Here is an 18,219-nt window from a genome sequence, read left to right as displayed (position 1 = left end):
TAGTATTCATCGTACCATATTGTAAGGACGCCATCTTGCATGTGTCTATCACGCATCCCAAGGAATGACTTGCATGTGTTGTTTGGTCAAATAGTTACTACGCCTACTAGCGCCGATGCCGCGTGATACATTCAAAACCCATAAATTTTGTAACATATGAACACCTAATCCGTTTATAAAGTCAAACGTGCTTCATTCATATCCAAAACACTATAGTCTCATTGACATCATACGCATATACCTTATACCTTAACATGAGCTATCACTTTGATCCCGATACATTCAAAGCAGTTGCTCTCACGTGACATTGTCTTCATAGCCCTGTAATGTGGCACCAGCGACATGCTTCAACAAAGTACTTCAAACACTTGTACGATGCCTACATGTCATGCCTATATGACATGTCCAATAATAGATCGTAAACAAATACGCAAATGCTATTGCTTTCAACATGCAGCCAATATTTTGAGTCAAACAAGCACGCAGATGTAATGCAAAAAGGGTTCAATCATCACGTCAGGACGCGGTGCGTGATGCAACTACTATAACAAGCGAACTAATACTACGCTACCCATAATGACAGGAAGCACAATGATGCTCACATGGTCCTAACCAACCCGATACTACTATAGGGATGTTTTCATACATTGTCCATATTAGCTGTAGGGTAGAGATTGGTCACGTGCACTATAGAGCCTTGTATTCACCATCTTTTTCAATGCACACAATATGGCATCCATTGCTGATAATGTTTGTAATAGAAATTTGTTGCTTGGATGTTCCAGCTTGTGAGCTAAAGAGTGCTATTGTGCGAGAGAATAGTTCATTGCAAAGGAGATGAATGATGTGATTCGTGAAACCAGCTTGCAAATCTCTATGTGAAATCACGACCTTGTGCTTTCTCATTCGGAGGATGAAGATGGGGTTGTCATCACCCACAACACTTCTTTAATGATACATCATCATCACCATCATCTTAATGTCGATTAACTTGAAAAGAAATTTGATGATATAGCACACCACGGAATGAAGCAACAAATGGTATAATCGATAAATGATGATACAAAAGGTAATTCGATTGATAGAGAAAAGAGATCCGGAGATCAATGTTATGCTAATTATCGCGTCGCATCAAATGGGTAAACTTTATTCCCGATCGAGCAATTACTTTCTTCTTGAGTTTGCGATTACTACACGCTTTTCCCGCAGCCCATTGTTCAAGCCAAAACCCACGAGAGACGAACATATGGAATACCGATTCCTTGGCAATTCAGGTCTCAAGGTCAGCATTCTATCGTTGGGAACATGGATCACGTTTGGTAAGTCATTGTACCTTTTTTTTACACCCACCACTCCTACCTACTATGCAAAACGCTTCCCGCTCGAACCTGTCCATTGACTCATTCACCCATGTGTAGGTGCGCAAATCACGTCTGGTAAAAAAAGACATAGTGCCTATACCAAGGCGATGACTCAAATACTCGGGACCAACCATCTCCAATGTGCCACACACCTCTACATACAGAACAGGCGACAGCACTTGTCAAGACCGCTTTGGAATTGGGGATTAATCATTTCGATGTTGCCGAGTCTCATGCAGGTAATAGAAGGATGAAGGATTACGTGATGGGGAATGTTCATCATCATCATCATCGTATAATAGGCGGCCAAGGAGAGATCGATCTTGGATTAGCGTTGAGGAACCAAAAAGGCCTGAGACGATCCGATTTCATTATATCCACCAAAGTCTTTTGGGGTAATGGCAAAGGGCCCAACGATCGAGGTCTCTCTCGAAAGCATGTGTTTGAAGGCACCGTGGCATGTTTGCAAAGGCTGGAATTGGACTATGTGGATATTCTTTATGCACAAAGACCTGGTAAGTTGTTTTTTGTTGGATATGGGATCAGCATCCTACATCAGTATGTAACGCGTGAAACAGATCTGGATACCCCAATGGAGGAAATTGTGCGAGCATTCAACTGGTGTATCGATAAAGGCATGGCTCTCTATTGGGCTACCAGCGAATGGCCACCCTATCTTATCATGGAGGCTCATGCAGTGGCAGCCAAGTTACATTTGATCCCACCTATTACCGAGGTAAAGTTTGGATGAATAAGGAACACGTGTGCATAATGCAAGGGATGACTCACTCGCTCATTCTTTTTATCCCCACCCTCTATGTATGTATGTAGTCTCCTCAATACAACATGTTCAGCCGTGAACGAGTGGAAAAGGAATACCTGCCAATGTATCAAAAGTTTGGAATGGGCACTTGCGTTTGGTCGCCATTAGCATCCGGTATGACATTCTTGCTATTTGTTTATATCTGAGTACGCAGTCGGATGATCCTTACTGAAGATGGGATGTGATGGGGGGGGTGGTTGTTGATGTGCATGATTAGGTCTGTTGACTGGAAAGTATAATGACGGTGTGATTCCTCCATATTCACGACTTGCCATCCAAGACCATCCGCTGATCAATCGGCTACGAGAAGGTTTCTTTAGTGGGGAAGGAAAACGTAAAATCGATAAAGTCAAGGTTATCTGTGTAAGTGATTTGCCTCATTTCAGGGAGCGAGGATGCTAATGATGATGATGATTGTACTTTAGCAAATCGCAAGGCGCTTAAATTGCACACCTGCTCAACTTGCTATTGCTTGGTGTTTATGCAATCCAAACGTTACCAGTGTGATTATTGGGGCATCCACACCCGATCAAGCCAAAGAGAACATCCATGCACTAAAGATCAGACATCTAATGACAGACGACGTGATTGAGGAACTTGATCAGGTAAACAAGGACATGAAACTGTTTCATCTCTTTGCCATTTACTCATTTCACCGCTTTTAGATACTCGGCAACAAACCCGAAGCCGTCTTTGATTTTCGTCGTTCGTAGAAGGAAGGTTTGAAACCCCCATCAATTTTTTTCTTTTTCAGAATAAACAAAAACGCTGTGGATCATTCAAACAACAAAGAAGGGGATGGATTAACGATATTGGCTATTGGTATACATGTGTTTGTGCTGCTTGGTTATGTTGACTACGCAATGATGCATATACGTGATGCGTGTGGACGGTAGGTATGTGCGCGCGATATATGATTTGGGAATATGGATGACATCAAACAAGGTTGGTTGTTGGGGTAATATGGAAGACATTAAATTAATGGTTATGGTAATAGTAATAGAAATCATGCTGCTGCTGCATCTGCTCATCCTCTGGTTCTTGTAGATTCATCATGGATACAAAGGAAAACGGCATCATTTCTTGTTGATGTGGTGGAAAGATATCGGGTGTTCCTGGGGCCGAGTATTCGGAGAGGATGGAGGAGCTACCAAGTTGCCAAGAGGGACACTCTTCTTGTGGATGTTGCAGGGAGGGTTGTTGTTGTTGTTGTGTTGCTGCAGCAGCGGTTGATGCTGTACCATAATAATCTTGATGACAAAAGTAGGCAGTTGGATCGTCTTCAAACAAAGGATGAAGCATTTTATCAATGTTGAATTGTGCGGCAAGTGCTTTGGCACGTGCAAAGGTGATCCTATGTTGTGTGTACACGTAAACAAAGTGAGTGGTGGGGGATGAATAATAATGGGCGTTGGGGAAATGGCGTCGTCGTTCTCTTGCTTTGATCCTGAAGGGGGGAAATGATCGACTTACCATACGCCCTTGAGATGCATAGCTCCAACCTTGACTACCACACGACCGCGCTCATGTTTGAGTATGCCATCACGCTTGCCTCGAGAGATACCAGTAACATTGAGAAGCTTGGTGCCATTCACCATGTCATTGTCTACATAAAAAAAGGTCAAAAGTAAGGAACCCATTAAACAATAAACAACAACTCGGCATTACCTTGTCGTCTTGCTACGCATACGCCGTTCACATCGACTTGATAGCACAATGTGTTTTGATCTTCCCAAACGGATGTGGTAAGCTTTGGATAGGTGTTTGGAGGCGTTGGAGGTGGTGGTTGATGTTGTGTTGGGGATGTTGGTGTTGGGTAGTAATAATAAGAAGGTGCTGTTGGTGGTGGTGGTTGCACTGGCTCGTTTGCCTGGTGCTTCATGTTGAGAAAGTTCATATAGCTGAACATTGTAAATGGGGAGAAGAGGAGAAAAAAGCAAGGAAGAAAGGAAGAGAGAAGAGAGAGGGAAGAAAAGAGAAAAGAAATGGCAGTTTTTGACGACCAAAAATAGTTGCGTAGGAAGGTAAATAAGGCTGCATGGTTGTGTGGTGTGCATGCTCAGTTTTTTCTTCCAAACTTGTCGCTAGACGGCAATGAAGGCTTCTTTGGAAATGGTTGCATGGTGATGGGTGTTTTTGCTGGGAGTCAAAAAAACTACGCAAAACACATGATGATCGCGATCACACAGACAAGATGGAGGGTGCCACAGCATCATCATCTTGGCAGTCGTGATGCATATCTTGCAACGCTTTTTGTTCCCAGATACTGGTCTACCGGGAACAACAACATCTTACTTGGCGTGTAATTATGAGAGGTCCTATCCCACTTGCTCTTTTTTGTCCTTGATCCAATAATACGGCATCTTAGGTCAAACCTTATGCATCTCGGTGCATGATGAGGATATTAAATTGCTTCACTGTATCGTCGTTACGAAAGCTAAATGGCGCAACATGGCCAGCAGTAAGTTACTTCCTCATTAAAAGCTTTACTTTTTCTCTTTCACTATTCATGCATGCGGCAACGCATGTATCTGATCTATGTTGCTTATGGGTATAAGAGTGTAGGATGCGTGTATATATACAGCCGCTTGTATTAGGATTAAAGTGTGCGTGAGCAAGTGGGTGCGTGTGTGTGTGTGTTCGCGCGCCCTCTTGCTCCTTATTCCCTGGCTCTTTTTTTTCTTTTTTGTTGGCGTACCTTCCGTACGTCATGCATCAACCACCATCCCCTTGATTTCCCACACTTGCAAAACCATCTACAGTATTCCTCATCATAAGACGAAAAAAAAGTGGCCATTTACCATGTACGTCAATCAAAGTATAATTGTACAAACATGCACACACCACCACCCATAATATAAAGTGCGCATCCAGCCGCTTTGCCTTGGATGGATAAGTAAACAAAAGCTTGCAGCACGATCGGCAGCATCTTCAGCCCAAAACCGTTATCATTGCTTGTTTGTGAAAGTGCCTCAGCTTTGTTCACACACATATATACAAACAAGCTGCGCAAGTTTGACCTTTTTGCTACCTATACACAATCATCTCCCGTTGCATAATCCCCCCAAACATAGACCGCGGATCTTGTTTAAGTACCAACATCATGTTATCGCATGATTTGAGATGTTGGGAACTCCTCATAGAAACGACCTTTATGATTGGAACATGGGAATTCGTCCTTTATCACGGCATTAGGAAACTCAATCAAGTTGCATGTTCTTTGTTAAGATAAAAGATGGCAAGATAACAATCACAGAAAAGGAGAAAAAAAAGAGACACCATTCACTGTTTTCGGAATAAGGCACCGTTTTGGGAGACCACAACCTTTTTGTCATTCAGATTGGCCGCTGCCGTACCCCCAATGTCAATAGCACGGATATACTATGCATTTGGCAAAATGTGCTTGATACATGTGGTAGTGGAAGAACCATAATGGTTATTGACAGACATACACATTGAAAAGGTTCATGTCTAAACTCAACATGTTGTTGGCCTCTCACACACATGAGGACAATTCAGGTTGTTGTTATGTTGTTGTTATGTTTCTGGGGGGAGGGGGTGGAGGAGGGAGCTGAGAAAGCCTGCTCATCAGTCAAATCGTAAATACCTCCAACACGCAGACTAGAGTGTAAAGAAAACAGAATAAGAAAAAACAAAGCCCCTTCCTTCTCACCCCCTTGAGGAAAGCAAAAGGGGATCACAAGAAGTCTTTGGATGCAAAAGAGTGTCTATTCTCGTCACTCTTTCTACTTTTGAGAAAGCATCAATGATCCATTCAAGAAGGAGGATGCATCCATTCATTGCAAAACCTCATATACACCAAGGTATCCATGGTGGTATCATCACCCCCACATTCAAGTAACCATGCAAACGTTGTAAAAGTTGTAATCGCGTGTATCATGCATTTACTGTTCACAGGTTGATGATTGCATAAAGGTAACGTATATATATAACGTGTGTATTTTTTGAGTGTACCCTGGTGATGCAGCAGCAGCAATGTGGGTCTGTGGCGACATACACGCAGTTGCATTATTGGTGGTCTGATCCCCCTTTCGTCATTGGATGTTTACCAAAAATGAGGTGCACGGCATGCCAACAAGCTTTTCAAGTGATCCGATCCTAATACCTTCCGGATGTGTGTGCGTGCACTCCTCACTCGTTGTTCATCACTTTTTGTAATGGCTTTCGCCTCCTCATGATCACTCAACAATATCATAACAAAGGTGGAATTACTGGTTTAACTGATTAAATGTGTGCAAGTGTGTGGGGGTGAATGTAATGTGTATGTAGCTTCTTGTTATCGTTATTATTGTGCAGCGACGGCAGTAGTACTATTTGAGCGACCCATCATGAGTGAATACTCTCGATCCAATTCCTCCTTTTCAGTGTCCTCTGCTGAAGATTGTCGATCTAAAAAGCATGTTATTAAGCCGCCATCATCATGGATCATCATATCACTTACATTGTCGTTTACGTATGTCAGCTCGTTTTCGCAAGGAACGTTTCTTATGGTCTCGGAACATGGCAGTCAATGACGAGGATTGGTGATCTTTGTCTTCTTGGATTTGCTTCCTCTTGTCACGAATGATGGATAGCATGATCGTATTGACATTATCGCGTTCAGTGTTGTATTCTTTCTCGGTGGTTTCCAATTCCTTCTCGAAACGTTGATGGATGCATGACAGCTGGTAGTTCATCATGTCCTTCGCATGGGCGATCGTCGTTTCACGCTCCGCTTCTAAATCCGATACTGCTTCCATAAACGCCTCATGGGTCCCTTCAAAGACAGAGCTGTGTCAGAGACAAAACAAAGAATAACAATGGCCCATTCATAAAAAGGATAGGTCACTATTACCATCTTGTAATCGTTCAAGGTCCTCTCGAAGGGATTTCAACTTGTTGTGGTATATGCTGCATAATAAAACTGTCAATTAGAAAGAGAGAAAAAAGGGGGTTTTTTTCATTGATGGGATGGGTGGCGACATTGCTTACATGGTGCGATGATCTATAAACTCCCTATTCATGGCAGTCATCAAATCATTGTATTCTTGTAACTTGGTGGGTCCTATGATGATGGATGATGTTTTGAGTTTTCTCTATTTGTTATAGCCTCATTGTTAAATTTTCTACCTTGATCCCAAGGAGTGGCAGCATGATACAAATCATAAGACGTCATTGATGATGATGGTGGTGGAGGAGGTGGTGGTGGTGGCGATGGTTCATGATGCCATTTAGGTTGAGGAGGAAGATAATGTGTTGCTGGAGGAGGTGGCGGTGGTGGTGGTGTAAGACGAAAAGCGTTGTTGTTGTTGATAGTTGTACATTGCGATGGAGGAATAGAAGAATGAGAATGTGGTTGTTGAGGTGCTTGTGGAGGTGGAGGAGGAGGAGCTAATGAAGGTTGGAATGGCGGCAAGTGAGCATCGGCACCTGCTTGAGCTACGATGTAACCAAACTGAGGTAGCATTATATTGTTGTTGAATGTGAAACAAAAAGAGGAAGAAAAGGGAAAAGCATGTTCAGGCCTTTATTGCTTAGCTGCTATCGAATTGGGGGGTGGGGGAGTCGACACACTGACATGTACGATTCGTCATTCTTGTATCACACAGCTATCAGGTACAATTACTCTTCTTCTTGTGGGGAATCAGTGAATAGATGCTTGCCTCGTTGCTGGTAAGATGTCATTCCTCGTCCACTACCTACAACACCCACTATAGATACACATGTAAGTAAATCATCATCACTATAGAGGAGTCAATCATCCATCGATCCTTACCTTTACTATCAGGATTATCAGGTGTCTTGAAAATACTCTTTTTGTTAATAGGTGTTGCTGCCATCCTTCCTTTCTTCTTTTGTTTTTGTGCACTGGATGCAAAGTTCTGCCATGCATTCTTTTTGACCTCCACTTCAGATACTTTTTTCTTCTTTGGCTTTTGTTGTTGTTGCTGTTGTTGCTGTTGCCCCTCACTACTGCTGGGTTTCTCTTTGTTGCTATCCTTCTTGGTCTTTTTGGTGGGCATCACATCTTCAAAAATTCCCTTTTTCCTCTTATTGTCCAATGGTTTGATATCCTCGGCTTTGACGAATTCGTTCTCTTGATATCCACGGAATACAACGGAGAAAACCTGATCTGCACCACCAATAGCTGTAATCGTTGCTCGATAAAATTGACTATCACCAGACCATCTAGCCAATACTTCTTGACCTACTGAAAACTGATGTGTCTTAAGCACAGGTGCTGGTGATGATGAAGGAGATGATCCATAGGGTGTTGATGGTGTCACAGGGCTCGCCGACTTTGACGCTTGCTTCTTTGCTGACTGCGATGAAGGAGACTGTTGTTGCTGTTGTTGTTCTTCAAGCTGTGCCGTTAACGAGATCAGTTCTTTCAAATCGTGCTGCAGCTTCTTGAGCTCTTCATTGTTGGGATCGCTGCCCAATGCAAGCTCAACTTGCTCTAATTGGTATTGGTATGATTCAGGGTCGTCCATCGCAAAATATATACAAGTGGTGTGGGTTCAAAGGCAGCGCTTGCTTCAACTGGTACATTGGCTGCTGCATCATGCTCGTGACTGAGTATTTCCCCCCTCTTTCCTTCCTTCCTTCCTTCCCGCTTTATACTCTCGACTTTGCCCATGGAGATTCTCTACAAGGAGCCTAACGACAATGCTGCCGACAATGCCATCACTCAAACAGCCGTGCAATTACCTCCCAGTGGAAAAGCTCTGCATGTCTTGCTCAACGTGAACCAACACGTCTTTGACGAAGCTGCCAAAAATGATACTTCACAAAGTGAGCATACCATCCATCCCCCTTCAAGTTTGATACGCTTTGCTTACACATATGAATAGCTCCCACGGGTCGTGCGTTTCGTGCATTGAATGAGTATTTGAATCAAGGTCGATTTGGTGATGTCTTTGATCCATTGCAGGTAATTGGGATGCTCCCTTAAATTTCATGCAACTTTAACACATTTGACAACAGCTATTGAAACCCAAGAGCAGCCAACCATTTCTTCGATTGGGTCGTTACTTGCTACTCTCATCTACACATCGCACTGCATTTGCCGACTTTGTACGACATGATCTACTTGACGCATCCGATAAACGATTGCAATTAGCGGGGGCCGTACTACTCGAACACGTCGCCGATGATCCTATCAGTGTAAACTTCATCCCGGATTTATCACGTGTGGCCTTGAAATACAGGCAAGTGAGTGGATTGGACATGCAATATACATGTTGAATACCTAACGTACGTAACAGTGAGGAGCCTATGACGTTACTACCATCCACAGCTTGCAATGTCGCAATCAAGGCATCACGGCATGGTATCCATGACTACCAATCCATAAGAGACCTGATACCATTGATGAAAAAGGTAAATCTATTGCTAGGAGAGTGGAAAGATAAACGGTGCACGGTATTCATGGAAGCCTTTTTTGATTTCAGTGGTATCCATACGATATCATTGCAACAGCTGCGTGGGAGGCAATTGACAACTTGTTGCAATCAATGCAAGGTAGAATGATATCATCCTCCCCTTTTACATTTACACTAAATAGCCTTCGCTAGGTCCTTGCAAAACGTGGGATCAGCTATCCAACACTCTCTCTTCAAAACATTTGATGTCCAAGAAACCCCTTTCAACCAAACGACAATTGTCAAGCCTGAATAATGAGGTAGGATGTATACGGAAGCTTTTATGAAATTGTGTATTCACGATGGAAATGAAACATGCGTAGGAGCCTAATGCTGGTTTGATCTCTGTGGCAATGCTTCAAAAATCCCAATGGCTCAATGAAAGAGAATTACCTGATGATTTGGTGACCGTAATCCGGAAGCATGTTGCGTCTATGGTAAGAGGAGATGATAAGGGCTAGTATGATTTGGGGTATTTCTGATGGAGGGAATCATAGTTGGATGTCACATGGGCACAACCATTGATGATTGCCATGCTCCTTATGACACCTGGTCTGTGCGTTGTACACAAGATTCCGAAGCATCTTATTGTTCCACTGGCAAAATCAGCATGCATAAACCAAGAACGAGGAAAAGCTTTCTTACCCTATGCCATGGCCAATACGACTGATTCCATACATGCGCTTTCGGAGATGGTGGGAAAAGATTCAAATGAAGATGCAGCACGGATATTGGGGGATATGCTTGACAAGGCAACCGTTGGCATGGAAACCGATCTTGAGGAATTTAGGTAACACAAAGGAGCAAGTTCTTTATTTTGGTTGGTGATTTTTAATTAGTCCGCTGGTAGTATGCCACTTGTAGATGATATGCTGCAATGGGTTTGTGGCAACGATCTCGCATGCAAGGTGCTCATACGATACATTGATGTTGCTGGTAATGATAAAGGATATCTGTTGATAACATTAAAACCTGACATGTTTGCTCATAGATTTGAGATACGTGCTCACACGGCTTATGCGAATGGCTTATAGCAAGGATCCAAGGACAAATCAAGTGTGCAAGGCATTGATTGGGAAAACTATCCTCGCAGGGCAATGGGCCAATGGAGATGGGGTTCCTATATACGTTGACATGATCAGGTACGGAAGCGAAATACATCATCCATGTATCGAAGTGGTTGCTTAACCCATCTCGATCCTATATAGAAGCATGAAGAACACGCATGCTTTACCGCCACAACCAACAACCTCAATGTTGACATCCCCATCCGACCTTTTCCATCCCACCACACCAGAAGGATTGAAACTAGATGAGCAAGGTATTTATGATGGTGATCAAGCATGCCCATCACCTGTTGACATTGGCATCAGAAATAGAGCGATTTTCATTGGAGCTATTATCCGTACTTCAACTATGGGCTATGAAGGTAATTGATCATTCATCAATGATAGGAATGAGAAGACAAATTACTAACTCAGTATGCTAAAGGCCACCCCAGAAGGCGTCAAGCATGGGATACGTGAGCTTGTTTATCGATCTTATGCAGCTCCTCAAGATCCAACCTTTGTTCATGCATGGCAAAATCTTGCGAGCCCGCTGGTGCAACATCACCCAATGGCTGTTTGGATGGTCATGGAGCATTGTACCAAGATAATGAAAGAGCAAACAAAGTAAGGTTACTTGACATGTGTGGGTTTTGGTTTGCCAGAGTCACTTAACTTACATTGTTCTCAAAACAATAGATTAACATACGATCTCATTGATGCTGGGACTGAGGAGAGTGAACTTGCTGTATATACCATTACGATGAAAAGATTATCACCCATGTTGATTTTACGAGTATGTGGCTTCTCATTTTGATGATTTCTAAGTTATCTTACGATGGACTTGCTTAGGCACTTCAAGCAAATGCATATACCCATATCCGTTTACCTGCTATTGCTGAATCAGAAAAGATTGGATGGAGCGCTCTTGGCATTGATCGAGGCGATATCAAATGGGATACCGGTGACATGGATCCAAATTGCAAGCGAATAAGCCTTGCTCTTTTCCACGAATTAGAATACAGGTAGGCTTGTTATTGATTTTGCTTATAAGTTGGACGCTGATTATCCCATACTTTACAGAACAAATGATCCATCCGAGCTTGGCGAGATCCAAAAACTGGCATGTGGGCTCCTATCATTGATCTATTGTAGGAAAGATTAGGTGCGATGCTAGTTATCATGTATGGAAGGAGGATGAATGAAGGATCTGATGTTGCGATTATCCATGACACTACTTGGTCATATTTGTACACATGGTGTTACGTGTTTGAAAAGTCAACTAGGTCGGGTACATATGATGTCTTACGCATGACTACCAATGAATGATGCAGCAGATGACCCATAAGAGGGGGGTGGATGAGAAAATTATGCTTTGGAGGAAGAATAATGTACCATGTGCCTGGGTAGTACAATGACAAGATGTTGTATTGTGGAACACGGGTGCTAATGAACATGTTCTTTGTTTCAAAACAATATTACTTTTGTGGAGCACTGCTATTTCCTGGGGAACATTGGATGTCGACGACACGTCATGTAAAAGAACGGCTTCTCGGTACAATAATTCAAACCACCGCGGCGGTAACTGCGATTGGTGCGTACAAGCATTCCCGAGGGACGGGTTCAGTGAATTAGTGACTCAGAGAACCCCATCAATGACACAACACGGATACATACATGGATCAATGGTGGTTATTGTGTGACATGCGACATACGTACGCCTTTTCAAGTCTTGGGAAATTCACCTGGCCATGATCTAATACACTTTATCAATGGTGACAGGTGAAAAGTGTGCAAAGGAAAAGGCAACAATATTGGAAAAGAGTAAAGGCATTGTAATGAATAAAGGATGATACCCCTTTAATGGATCAAAAAAATTTGCCTGAAAGGATTGGTTATCGAGATTAGAAACATGAATACGTAGAGGAGAGAAAAGATAGGTGATGTGTACTACTTGAGACCACCAATCTCGATATTGGTCGGGGGATATGCATACCTCATTTTCCATCACCCCGCTGCTACAAGGAGGGCATATAGCGGCTTCTCACTCGTTACCGAGTTATAGCATAGGTTGTAAATACTATCAATATGCCGGCGACGAAGATTGATCGTTTGCTATGTGTTCCTTTCGTAATCTGACCTCGGAGATGAACCAATCGAAACAAGTGTGGGAACGAGACTATATATGGGTTGGGTGAGAAAATTGAGAGGCTGTCAATCGTAATAGGCGATCCGTGGGATTTCCGCTTAGAAATCCCAAGTCCATTGTTGGCCATTGTTCTCTCGTACCTGACAGAAATGGGGTGTTGCACTGATGATTTTGCCTTTTCCCATCAAGCTGTCAAAAAACCGTGTTTTGGGTACATTCACCAATAATGGATATATAATGCTTCAGATGCATGTTACATAACAAGGAGAGTAGCTGAGTGCTGTGGTAACAATAAAAAGATGTAACCATGGCGATTGTTGCTATGTGCATGCCATACAACCTTCCCCGCGCTCTAACCTTAGCCCCACATTTTCCCGACCCAGCTTATCGACGGGCGTGTATCCAGGCAATTTGGGCGGCGATAAGGTATATGTCATGTCGTGTATGTGGGGTGCAAAATGTCTGTGCAACATGTCCTTGATTATAAAAAGCCATCATGTCATTTGCAGTGAACTAAAAGGTCAATCCTTCCATCATCTTTTATCTCTTTTAACCACCATGAGCAAGGCCGAAGTAGCCCATAACGAAAACAGCAGCATCGTCTTGAACCTCGACGACCCCACACATGGTCCTCATCCTGGCAATGCTGGCACAGCTCCAGTATGCAATGTTCCTGAACACCAAAGAAAGCCATCTAATCCAATGGCTATTGGTTTTGGTGCTTTCGCTCTTGGTGCATTCATGGTGGGTCTCTACAACACCGGCTTGGTGATCCACATCCCTCAAGCAGTGATGGGCGTTGCACTTGGATTTTCTGCCATGGGCCAACTCGTATGCGGTATCGGTGAATTGCTACTTGGAAACACTTTTGGTGGCACCAGCATGTTGACCTACTCTGGATTTTGGTTCTCTTACGGTATCATGTTCTCTGGTGGTGGTGGTTTCTTTGATACCGCCATGGAAAGTGGCATGCACGAATTGGAAATGTGCCTTGGCTTGTGGCAGATTGCATTTGCCGTACCATCCTTCATCTTTTTGATTGGTACTTTCAAGCAGCCCTGGCTCATCCGTGTCCTATTGCTTCAAGTCTTTTGTACCTTCTTCTTTGGTGGCCTTGGTGCATTCACTGGTGTCACTAATCTCACTGTCGCTGGTGGTTGGTTCTCCTTCACTTTGGCTCTTAATGCGTGGTACATCATGGCCTGTATCCTCCTTGCCGAGGAGAAAATTGTGCATCTGCCCATGTTTTAAAAGAAAAAGCTTCTTACTTATAAAGACAAAATCATGAAGCTTTATCAACGACGCTATTCCCCCCTCTTCCCAATCATATGTGAAATCGTACATCGCAGCCATCCATACCCAAAAGATTTGTAAATACTTTGTATCCTGTTAGCTCTTCTTCTTTGTAGTACATTTGTTTATCTTGGCTCTAATAAATCAGCCGGACAGTATTCTTTCATATAACGACTATGCCATGTGGGAATGTATTTATGATATGGGTGTGTTTTCCTTGTTGATGGCCTTGTGTTTTATTGTGAGATGATGTAAGTTCAAAGTATCTTATGATATAAGCATACGTCTTGGTTTATAAGGGGAACCCAGGATTCATCAGTCAAAAGTGGAAGATGAAATTGAGCGTACATGCACCACTCGTCCAGCAGCAGCGTATGTGACTATAGCTCAGAAGCGACAATTTTTGTCCATATGCACTCTCTCTTTCACTTGTAATGTCGCAACCACCACCGCCACCACCACCGATCGCAGGACAAACACCACCTCCAAGACCTCCATTCCCTGCATCTGGTCCAATGCCACCAGCATCCATGCCTCCAGGCGGTGCTCCACCACCTTTTCCTCCACCACCTGGTGCTGTACCTCCTCCTGGCGCGCCTGCTGTACCACCTCCACCACCTCTCATTGCAGCCATTCCTGTTTCAAAACGTACTGTAAACACCGTGCCTAGCCGTACTGTCTACGCAAGCAATCTCAATGAGAAAGTGAAGCTTCCAGGTGAGTAGATCGTGATATGGCAGCAACGTGTATGGCTCAAACTAACAAGGGCTTTTCTATTCAGTGTTGAAGAACACATTACGAACCATGTTTAGCCAGTTTGGTGAAGTTTTGGACATTGTGGCATACTCCAACATCCGTATGAGAGGTCAAGCATTTATCGCATACGCCGATGAGGAAAGCGCAACCAAGGCCATCAAGGAGTTGCAGCACTTTGTGCTTTATGGCAAACCAATGGTAAAGCAAAGATGGATGATCGATCGATCAAAGGACATGAAGAATAATGACGGGATTGGATAGGTTGTGCAATATGCAAAGAACAAGTCTGATGTCCATGCGAAGAAGGATGGTGATTTTGATGAGCATTACAGTGAACGCATGAAGCGAAAAGGTACAATAGTGTACAGGATCAATGATATGGGAAATGAGTATGCTAAGTATGGCATCTTTTAGAAATGCGAGCATCGCTTCCACTTCCTGGATCACACAAGCCTACTTTCAAACCACCTCGATCATGTAAGGATCTCCTTATCCCTTGGTATACCTTTGTTTTCAATATTGACATGTTTCTTTTCTAGCTGCTGGTCCTGCTATATCGAATCCACAAATTCCAGACGAGTACTTGTCACCCAACAAGATTTTGTTTTTGCAGAATTTGCCAGAGTCTATCACGCAACAGCAAATTGTGGATCTTTTCTCAAGGTATCCTGGTTTCCGCGAAGTGCGCATGATTCCTACCAAAAAGACCATTGCCTTTGTCGAGTACGAAAACGAGATGCAATCGCACATTGCCAAAAACGAGTTGTCTGCACACCAATTCGAACCCGATCATCCTATCAAGATCACCTTTGCCAGAAAATAGAAGACGACTACTTCCATTCCCTGTTCCATAGCTGTCAATTTCTTGTGAACATTGCACTCCCGTTCAGTGTATCATAAACTTGGTTTCTACTACTACTACTACTACTACTACTCCTCTTATAAGCAAAATGTGACAATGGGGGTGTCGTAATACACGTGGCTCTTCTTTTGGACATGTCTTGCCCTAGATCATGGATGTTTGGTGTCACACAGCAGGTCTATTAGAGTAAAGTTGAAGCACCACTTGAAGAAAAAGTAGTCAAAACTATAATCATGTTGACACCTGCAGACTACTAGAATCACGAATATCATTTTGGGTTGAGCCCATGTCTCCAATAAAGGAACAAAGAAATTATGTACAAAGGGGGGATTATCTACAACAATGAACGATACCTATGGATTCATTTTGCCAAGGGACTTTTCATGTTAGGAACAAAGACATCTTGCCGTCTCGGCAAGAAACTTTCTCTCATGCTTGTTTGTGATGTTTCCCTGGGAAGTTTTTTATGACGCAACATTTCAAGGCCTACTGCAAGCTTTCGCAAACCATCCGGGTCAGCTCTTGATGCTCGGCTTCTTGATAGTAATCGGCTCTGTGCTTGATGGAATGGAGGTGCGGTATGGTGGGTGCGTGTATTTTGGAGACGTGCCTCCTTCGATATCCCGCCGCCTTTGACACCATCGTCATCATGCTTGCTTTGAACAAAGAGTGAAAGTATCTTGCGGATTGTACTCATTAAAATGCTATCAATAAAGCTCCAGGTCAAATCCGATTGTTCATGCATAGCGTTGCTTGCATGTGCAAAGGGGTCCGCAGACAATGAACGCTTTGAAGCCTTGCATTTGTTGACTTGTGTTGTGTATAATGATGCGGCGTTCATCATGACGAGAAAAAGATGAAAATGGCATGTTTACGCATGGCTGCCTTGTATTATATAGAGTTGGATGAGCCGCTTGCACTTTTTAAAACGGTTCCCCACAAACAAATGACGCCTCAGGAAGCATATTCTCTTATCTTTGTGATGGTCGCCTGATATCGCCTATCGCTACCATTTCTGGAACTTGCCCGATTAGAGTATTCATCCAACTTATCTTTGTTTACGGCTCAGCGGTTGAATTGTTGGACATCCAAAGTCATGCCTACACATATAGATTATCCGTTATCTGTTCTTCGGTTATACACAGTTACCAACTTTTGAACTCTTGAATCACCATCTAAGATAAGCACTTTTCGGTAGTAGTAAGAGCTGCATGAACTATAATTTACCATAGGTAATGGCAACAAAGTGATTGGTACCTGAATCACCATCATGCGGCTGCTCTCTATATGCCCGTATCAGCGTGGTGGAGGACCTTTATAAAGAAGCGGATTACACTTTGTTGGCCAAACTTTCATATGATTTAAAACGCACTCGCAAAAGTGTTTCAATGCACCGAATGATTTTGATCAAGGGCAGGAATCATGTATCAGTGTATCAGGAATCAGCTGTTACCATGTTAAGCATTCAATGGCCTTCGAATACAGCAGCTGTGATTTTGAGAACCTTAATTAATGTGTCTTGGAACACAAGTATCATGCCTTTGAATGTCTTCGAAGATCTTTGAATACAAGCATCGTGCCTCTGAATGCCTTTGAATGCCTTTGAAGGTCTTTGAATGCAACCACATGGTGCCTTTGAATACCTTTGAATGCAAACAACGTCCATTTGAATGCCTTTGAGGGTCGTGGAATGCAATCTAAACATCCATTTGAATGCCTTCGAAGATCTTTGAAGGTCTTTGAATACGAGCGCTATCCCTTTGAAGGTCCTGTATTGCAACCATGATGCCTTTGAAGATCTTGAAATGCAACGATGAGGACTTTGAATGCCTTCGAAGCTCTTGGAATGCAAGCAACATCCCTTTGAATGCCTTCGAAAGTATCTGAAGGTCTTTGAATACAAGCAACATTCATTTGAAAGCCTCTGAAGGTCTTTGAATACAATCATCATCATGTCTTTGGGTGCCTTGAAGGTATTCAAATGTAAACCTAATCCATTTGAGAACCTTCAAAAACATTAGAGACCATCAAGAGTCTTTAAAGACCTTTGAAGGAAGCCATTAACATTCGAAGGGAAATGGTTTTGACAATGACTATAGAGCACCTCGTCACTGGAAAGACAAGACAACGTCGATAGCGAGGATAATACAATGATGAGTACATCTATCAAGGGCCTCATTAGCGGTCAACATTATGCATCCAAAAGCAGCCACATTATGTCGTAACCATATTCACTGCATGGGTGGGTAATGCAAACATAGGGCAGCAAGGTTTGTGTAACGTGGCCAATGTTGCATGACTGGGGTATGTATGCTTGCTTACGATGTGCTTGGTAAGCTAACGGCAGCCACTAATTACCATATTAGTGTCAGCATCAAATACAACTAATTGTGGATTTTAGCACCGTGTTGGTGGTTCACATACGTCACCTTTAATCATGCTTTGTTCCTTCCACGCTGTGGCACGGGCCATATGGATGGTGTATTCGGACATGAATAATGAACC

At 43.0% G+C, this 18,219-nt stretch overlaps 8 protein-coding genes across 8 annotated transcripts; 4 read left to right on the top strand and 4 right to left on the bottom strand.

The window, feature by feature from the left end:
- Positions 1-1,246: 1,246 nt before the first annotated feature.
- On the top strand, positions 1,247-2,897 carry O0I10_008951 (uncharacterized protein; the record flags this gene model as incomplete). The annotated part of the gene is made up of 8 exons (XM_058488950.1): positions 1,247-1,319; positions 1,526-1,600; positions 1,664-1,876; positions 1,940-2,097; positions 2,193-2,298; positions 2,402-2,547; positions 2,610-2,789; positions 2,850-2,897. 8 exons carry the CDS (start codon positions 1,247-1,249, stop codon positions 2,895-2,897), a joined length of 999 nt encoding a protein of 332 aa, XP_058340370.1.
- A 265-nt stretch (positions 2,898-3,162) lies between these two features.
- O0I10_008950 (uncharacterized protein) lies at positions 3,163-4,093 on the bottom strand (the record flags this gene model as incomplete). The annotated part of the gene is made up of 3 exons (XM_058488949.1): positions 3,163-3,538; positions 3,658-3,790; positions 3,853-4,093. The coding sequence occupies 3 exons, from the start codon at positions 4,091-4,093 to the stop codon at positions 3,163-3,165; spliced, it is 750 nt and encodes a 249-aa protein (XP_058340369.1).
- Positions 4,094-6,490: 2,397 nt separating this feature from the next.
- Positions 6,491-7,651, bottom strand: O0I10_008949 (uncharacterized protein; the record flags this gene model as incomplete). Its single annotated transcript, XM_058488948.1, has 5 exons — positions 6,491-6,594; positions 6,647-6,961; positions 7,040-7,095; positions 7,177-7,249; positions 7,315-7,651. 5 exons carry the CDS (start codon positions 7,649-7,651, stop codon positions 6,491-6,493), a joined length of 885 nt encoding a protein of 294 aa, XP_058340368.1.
- Positions 7,652-7,806: 155 nt separating this feature from the next.
- On the bottom strand, positions 7,807-8,678 carry O0I10_008948 (uncharacterized protein; the record flags this gene model as incomplete). The annotated part of the gene is made up of 2 exons (XM_058488947.1): positions 7,807-7,895; positions 7,961-8,678. The coding sequence occupies 2 exons, from the start codon at positions 8,676-8,678 to the stop codon at positions 7,807-7,809; spliced, it is 807 nt and encodes a 268-aa protein (XP_058340367.1).
- A 144-nt stretch (positions 8,679-8,822) lies between these two features.
- On the top strand, positions 8,823-11,819 carry O0I10_008947 (uncharacterized protein; the record flags this gene model as incomplete). Its single annotated transcript, XM_058488946.1, has 16 exons — positions 8,823-8,979; positions 9,039-9,118; positions 9,172-9,395; positions 9,453-9,567; positions 9,639-9,708; positions 9,762-9,868; positions 9,932-10,045; positions 10,106-10,398; positions 10,459-10,544; positions 10,600-10,750; positions 10,817-10,929; positions 10,982-11,037; positions 11,100-11,281; positions 11,354-11,450; positions 11,507-11,679; positions 11,738-11,819. 16 exons carry the CDS (start codon positions 8,823-8,825, stop codon positions 11,817-11,819), a joined length of 2,100 nt encoding a protein of 699 aa, XP_058340366.1.
- Positions 11,820-13,361: 1,542 nt separating this feature from the next.
- O0I10_008946 (uncharacterized protein) lies at positions 13,362-14,054 on the top strand (the record flags this gene model as incomplete). Its single annotated transcript, XM_058488945.1, has 1 exon — positions 13,362-14,054. The coding sequence occupies one exon, from the start codon at positions 13,362-13,364 to the stop codon at positions 14,052-14,054; it is 693 nt and encodes a 230-aa protein (XP_058340365.1).
- Positions 14,055-14,530: 476 nt separating this feature from the next.
- On the top strand, positions 14,531-15,675 carry O0I10_008945 (uncharacterized protein; the record flags this gene model as incomplete). Its single annotated transcript, XM_058488944.1, has 5 exons — positions 14,531-14,813; positions 14,878-15,050; positions 15,114-15,204; positions 15,267-15,329; positions 15,392-15,675. 5 exons carry the CDS (start codon positions 14,531-14,533, stop codon positions 15,673-15,675), a joined length of 894 nt encoding a protein of 297 aa, XP_058340364.1.
- A 400-nt stretch (positions 15,676-16,075) lies between these two features.
- On the bottom strand, positions 16,076-16,558 carry O0I10_008944 (uncharacterized protein; the record flags this gene model as incomplete). Its single annotated transcript, XM_058488943.1, has 1 exon — positions 16,076-16,558. The coding sequence occupies one exon, from the start codon at positions 16,556-16,558 to the stop codon at positions 16,076-16,078; it is 483 nt and encodes a 160-aa protein (XP_058340363.1).
- Positions 16,559-18,219: the final 1,661 nt, after the last annotated feature.

Source organism: Lichtheimia ornata (genome assembly GCF_029851405.1).
Source record: "Lichtheimia ornata isolate CBS 291.66 chromosome Unknown scaffold00049, whole genome shotgun sequence".
NCBI classification, from domain to species: domain Eukaryota; kingdom Fungi; phylum Mucoromycota; class Mucoromycetes; order Mucorales; family Lichtheimiaceae; genus Lichtheimia; species Lichtheimia ornata.
The sequence above is the reverse complement of the archived record's forward strand: the minus strand, read 5'-3'. Positions and strand labels throughout refer to the sequence as shown.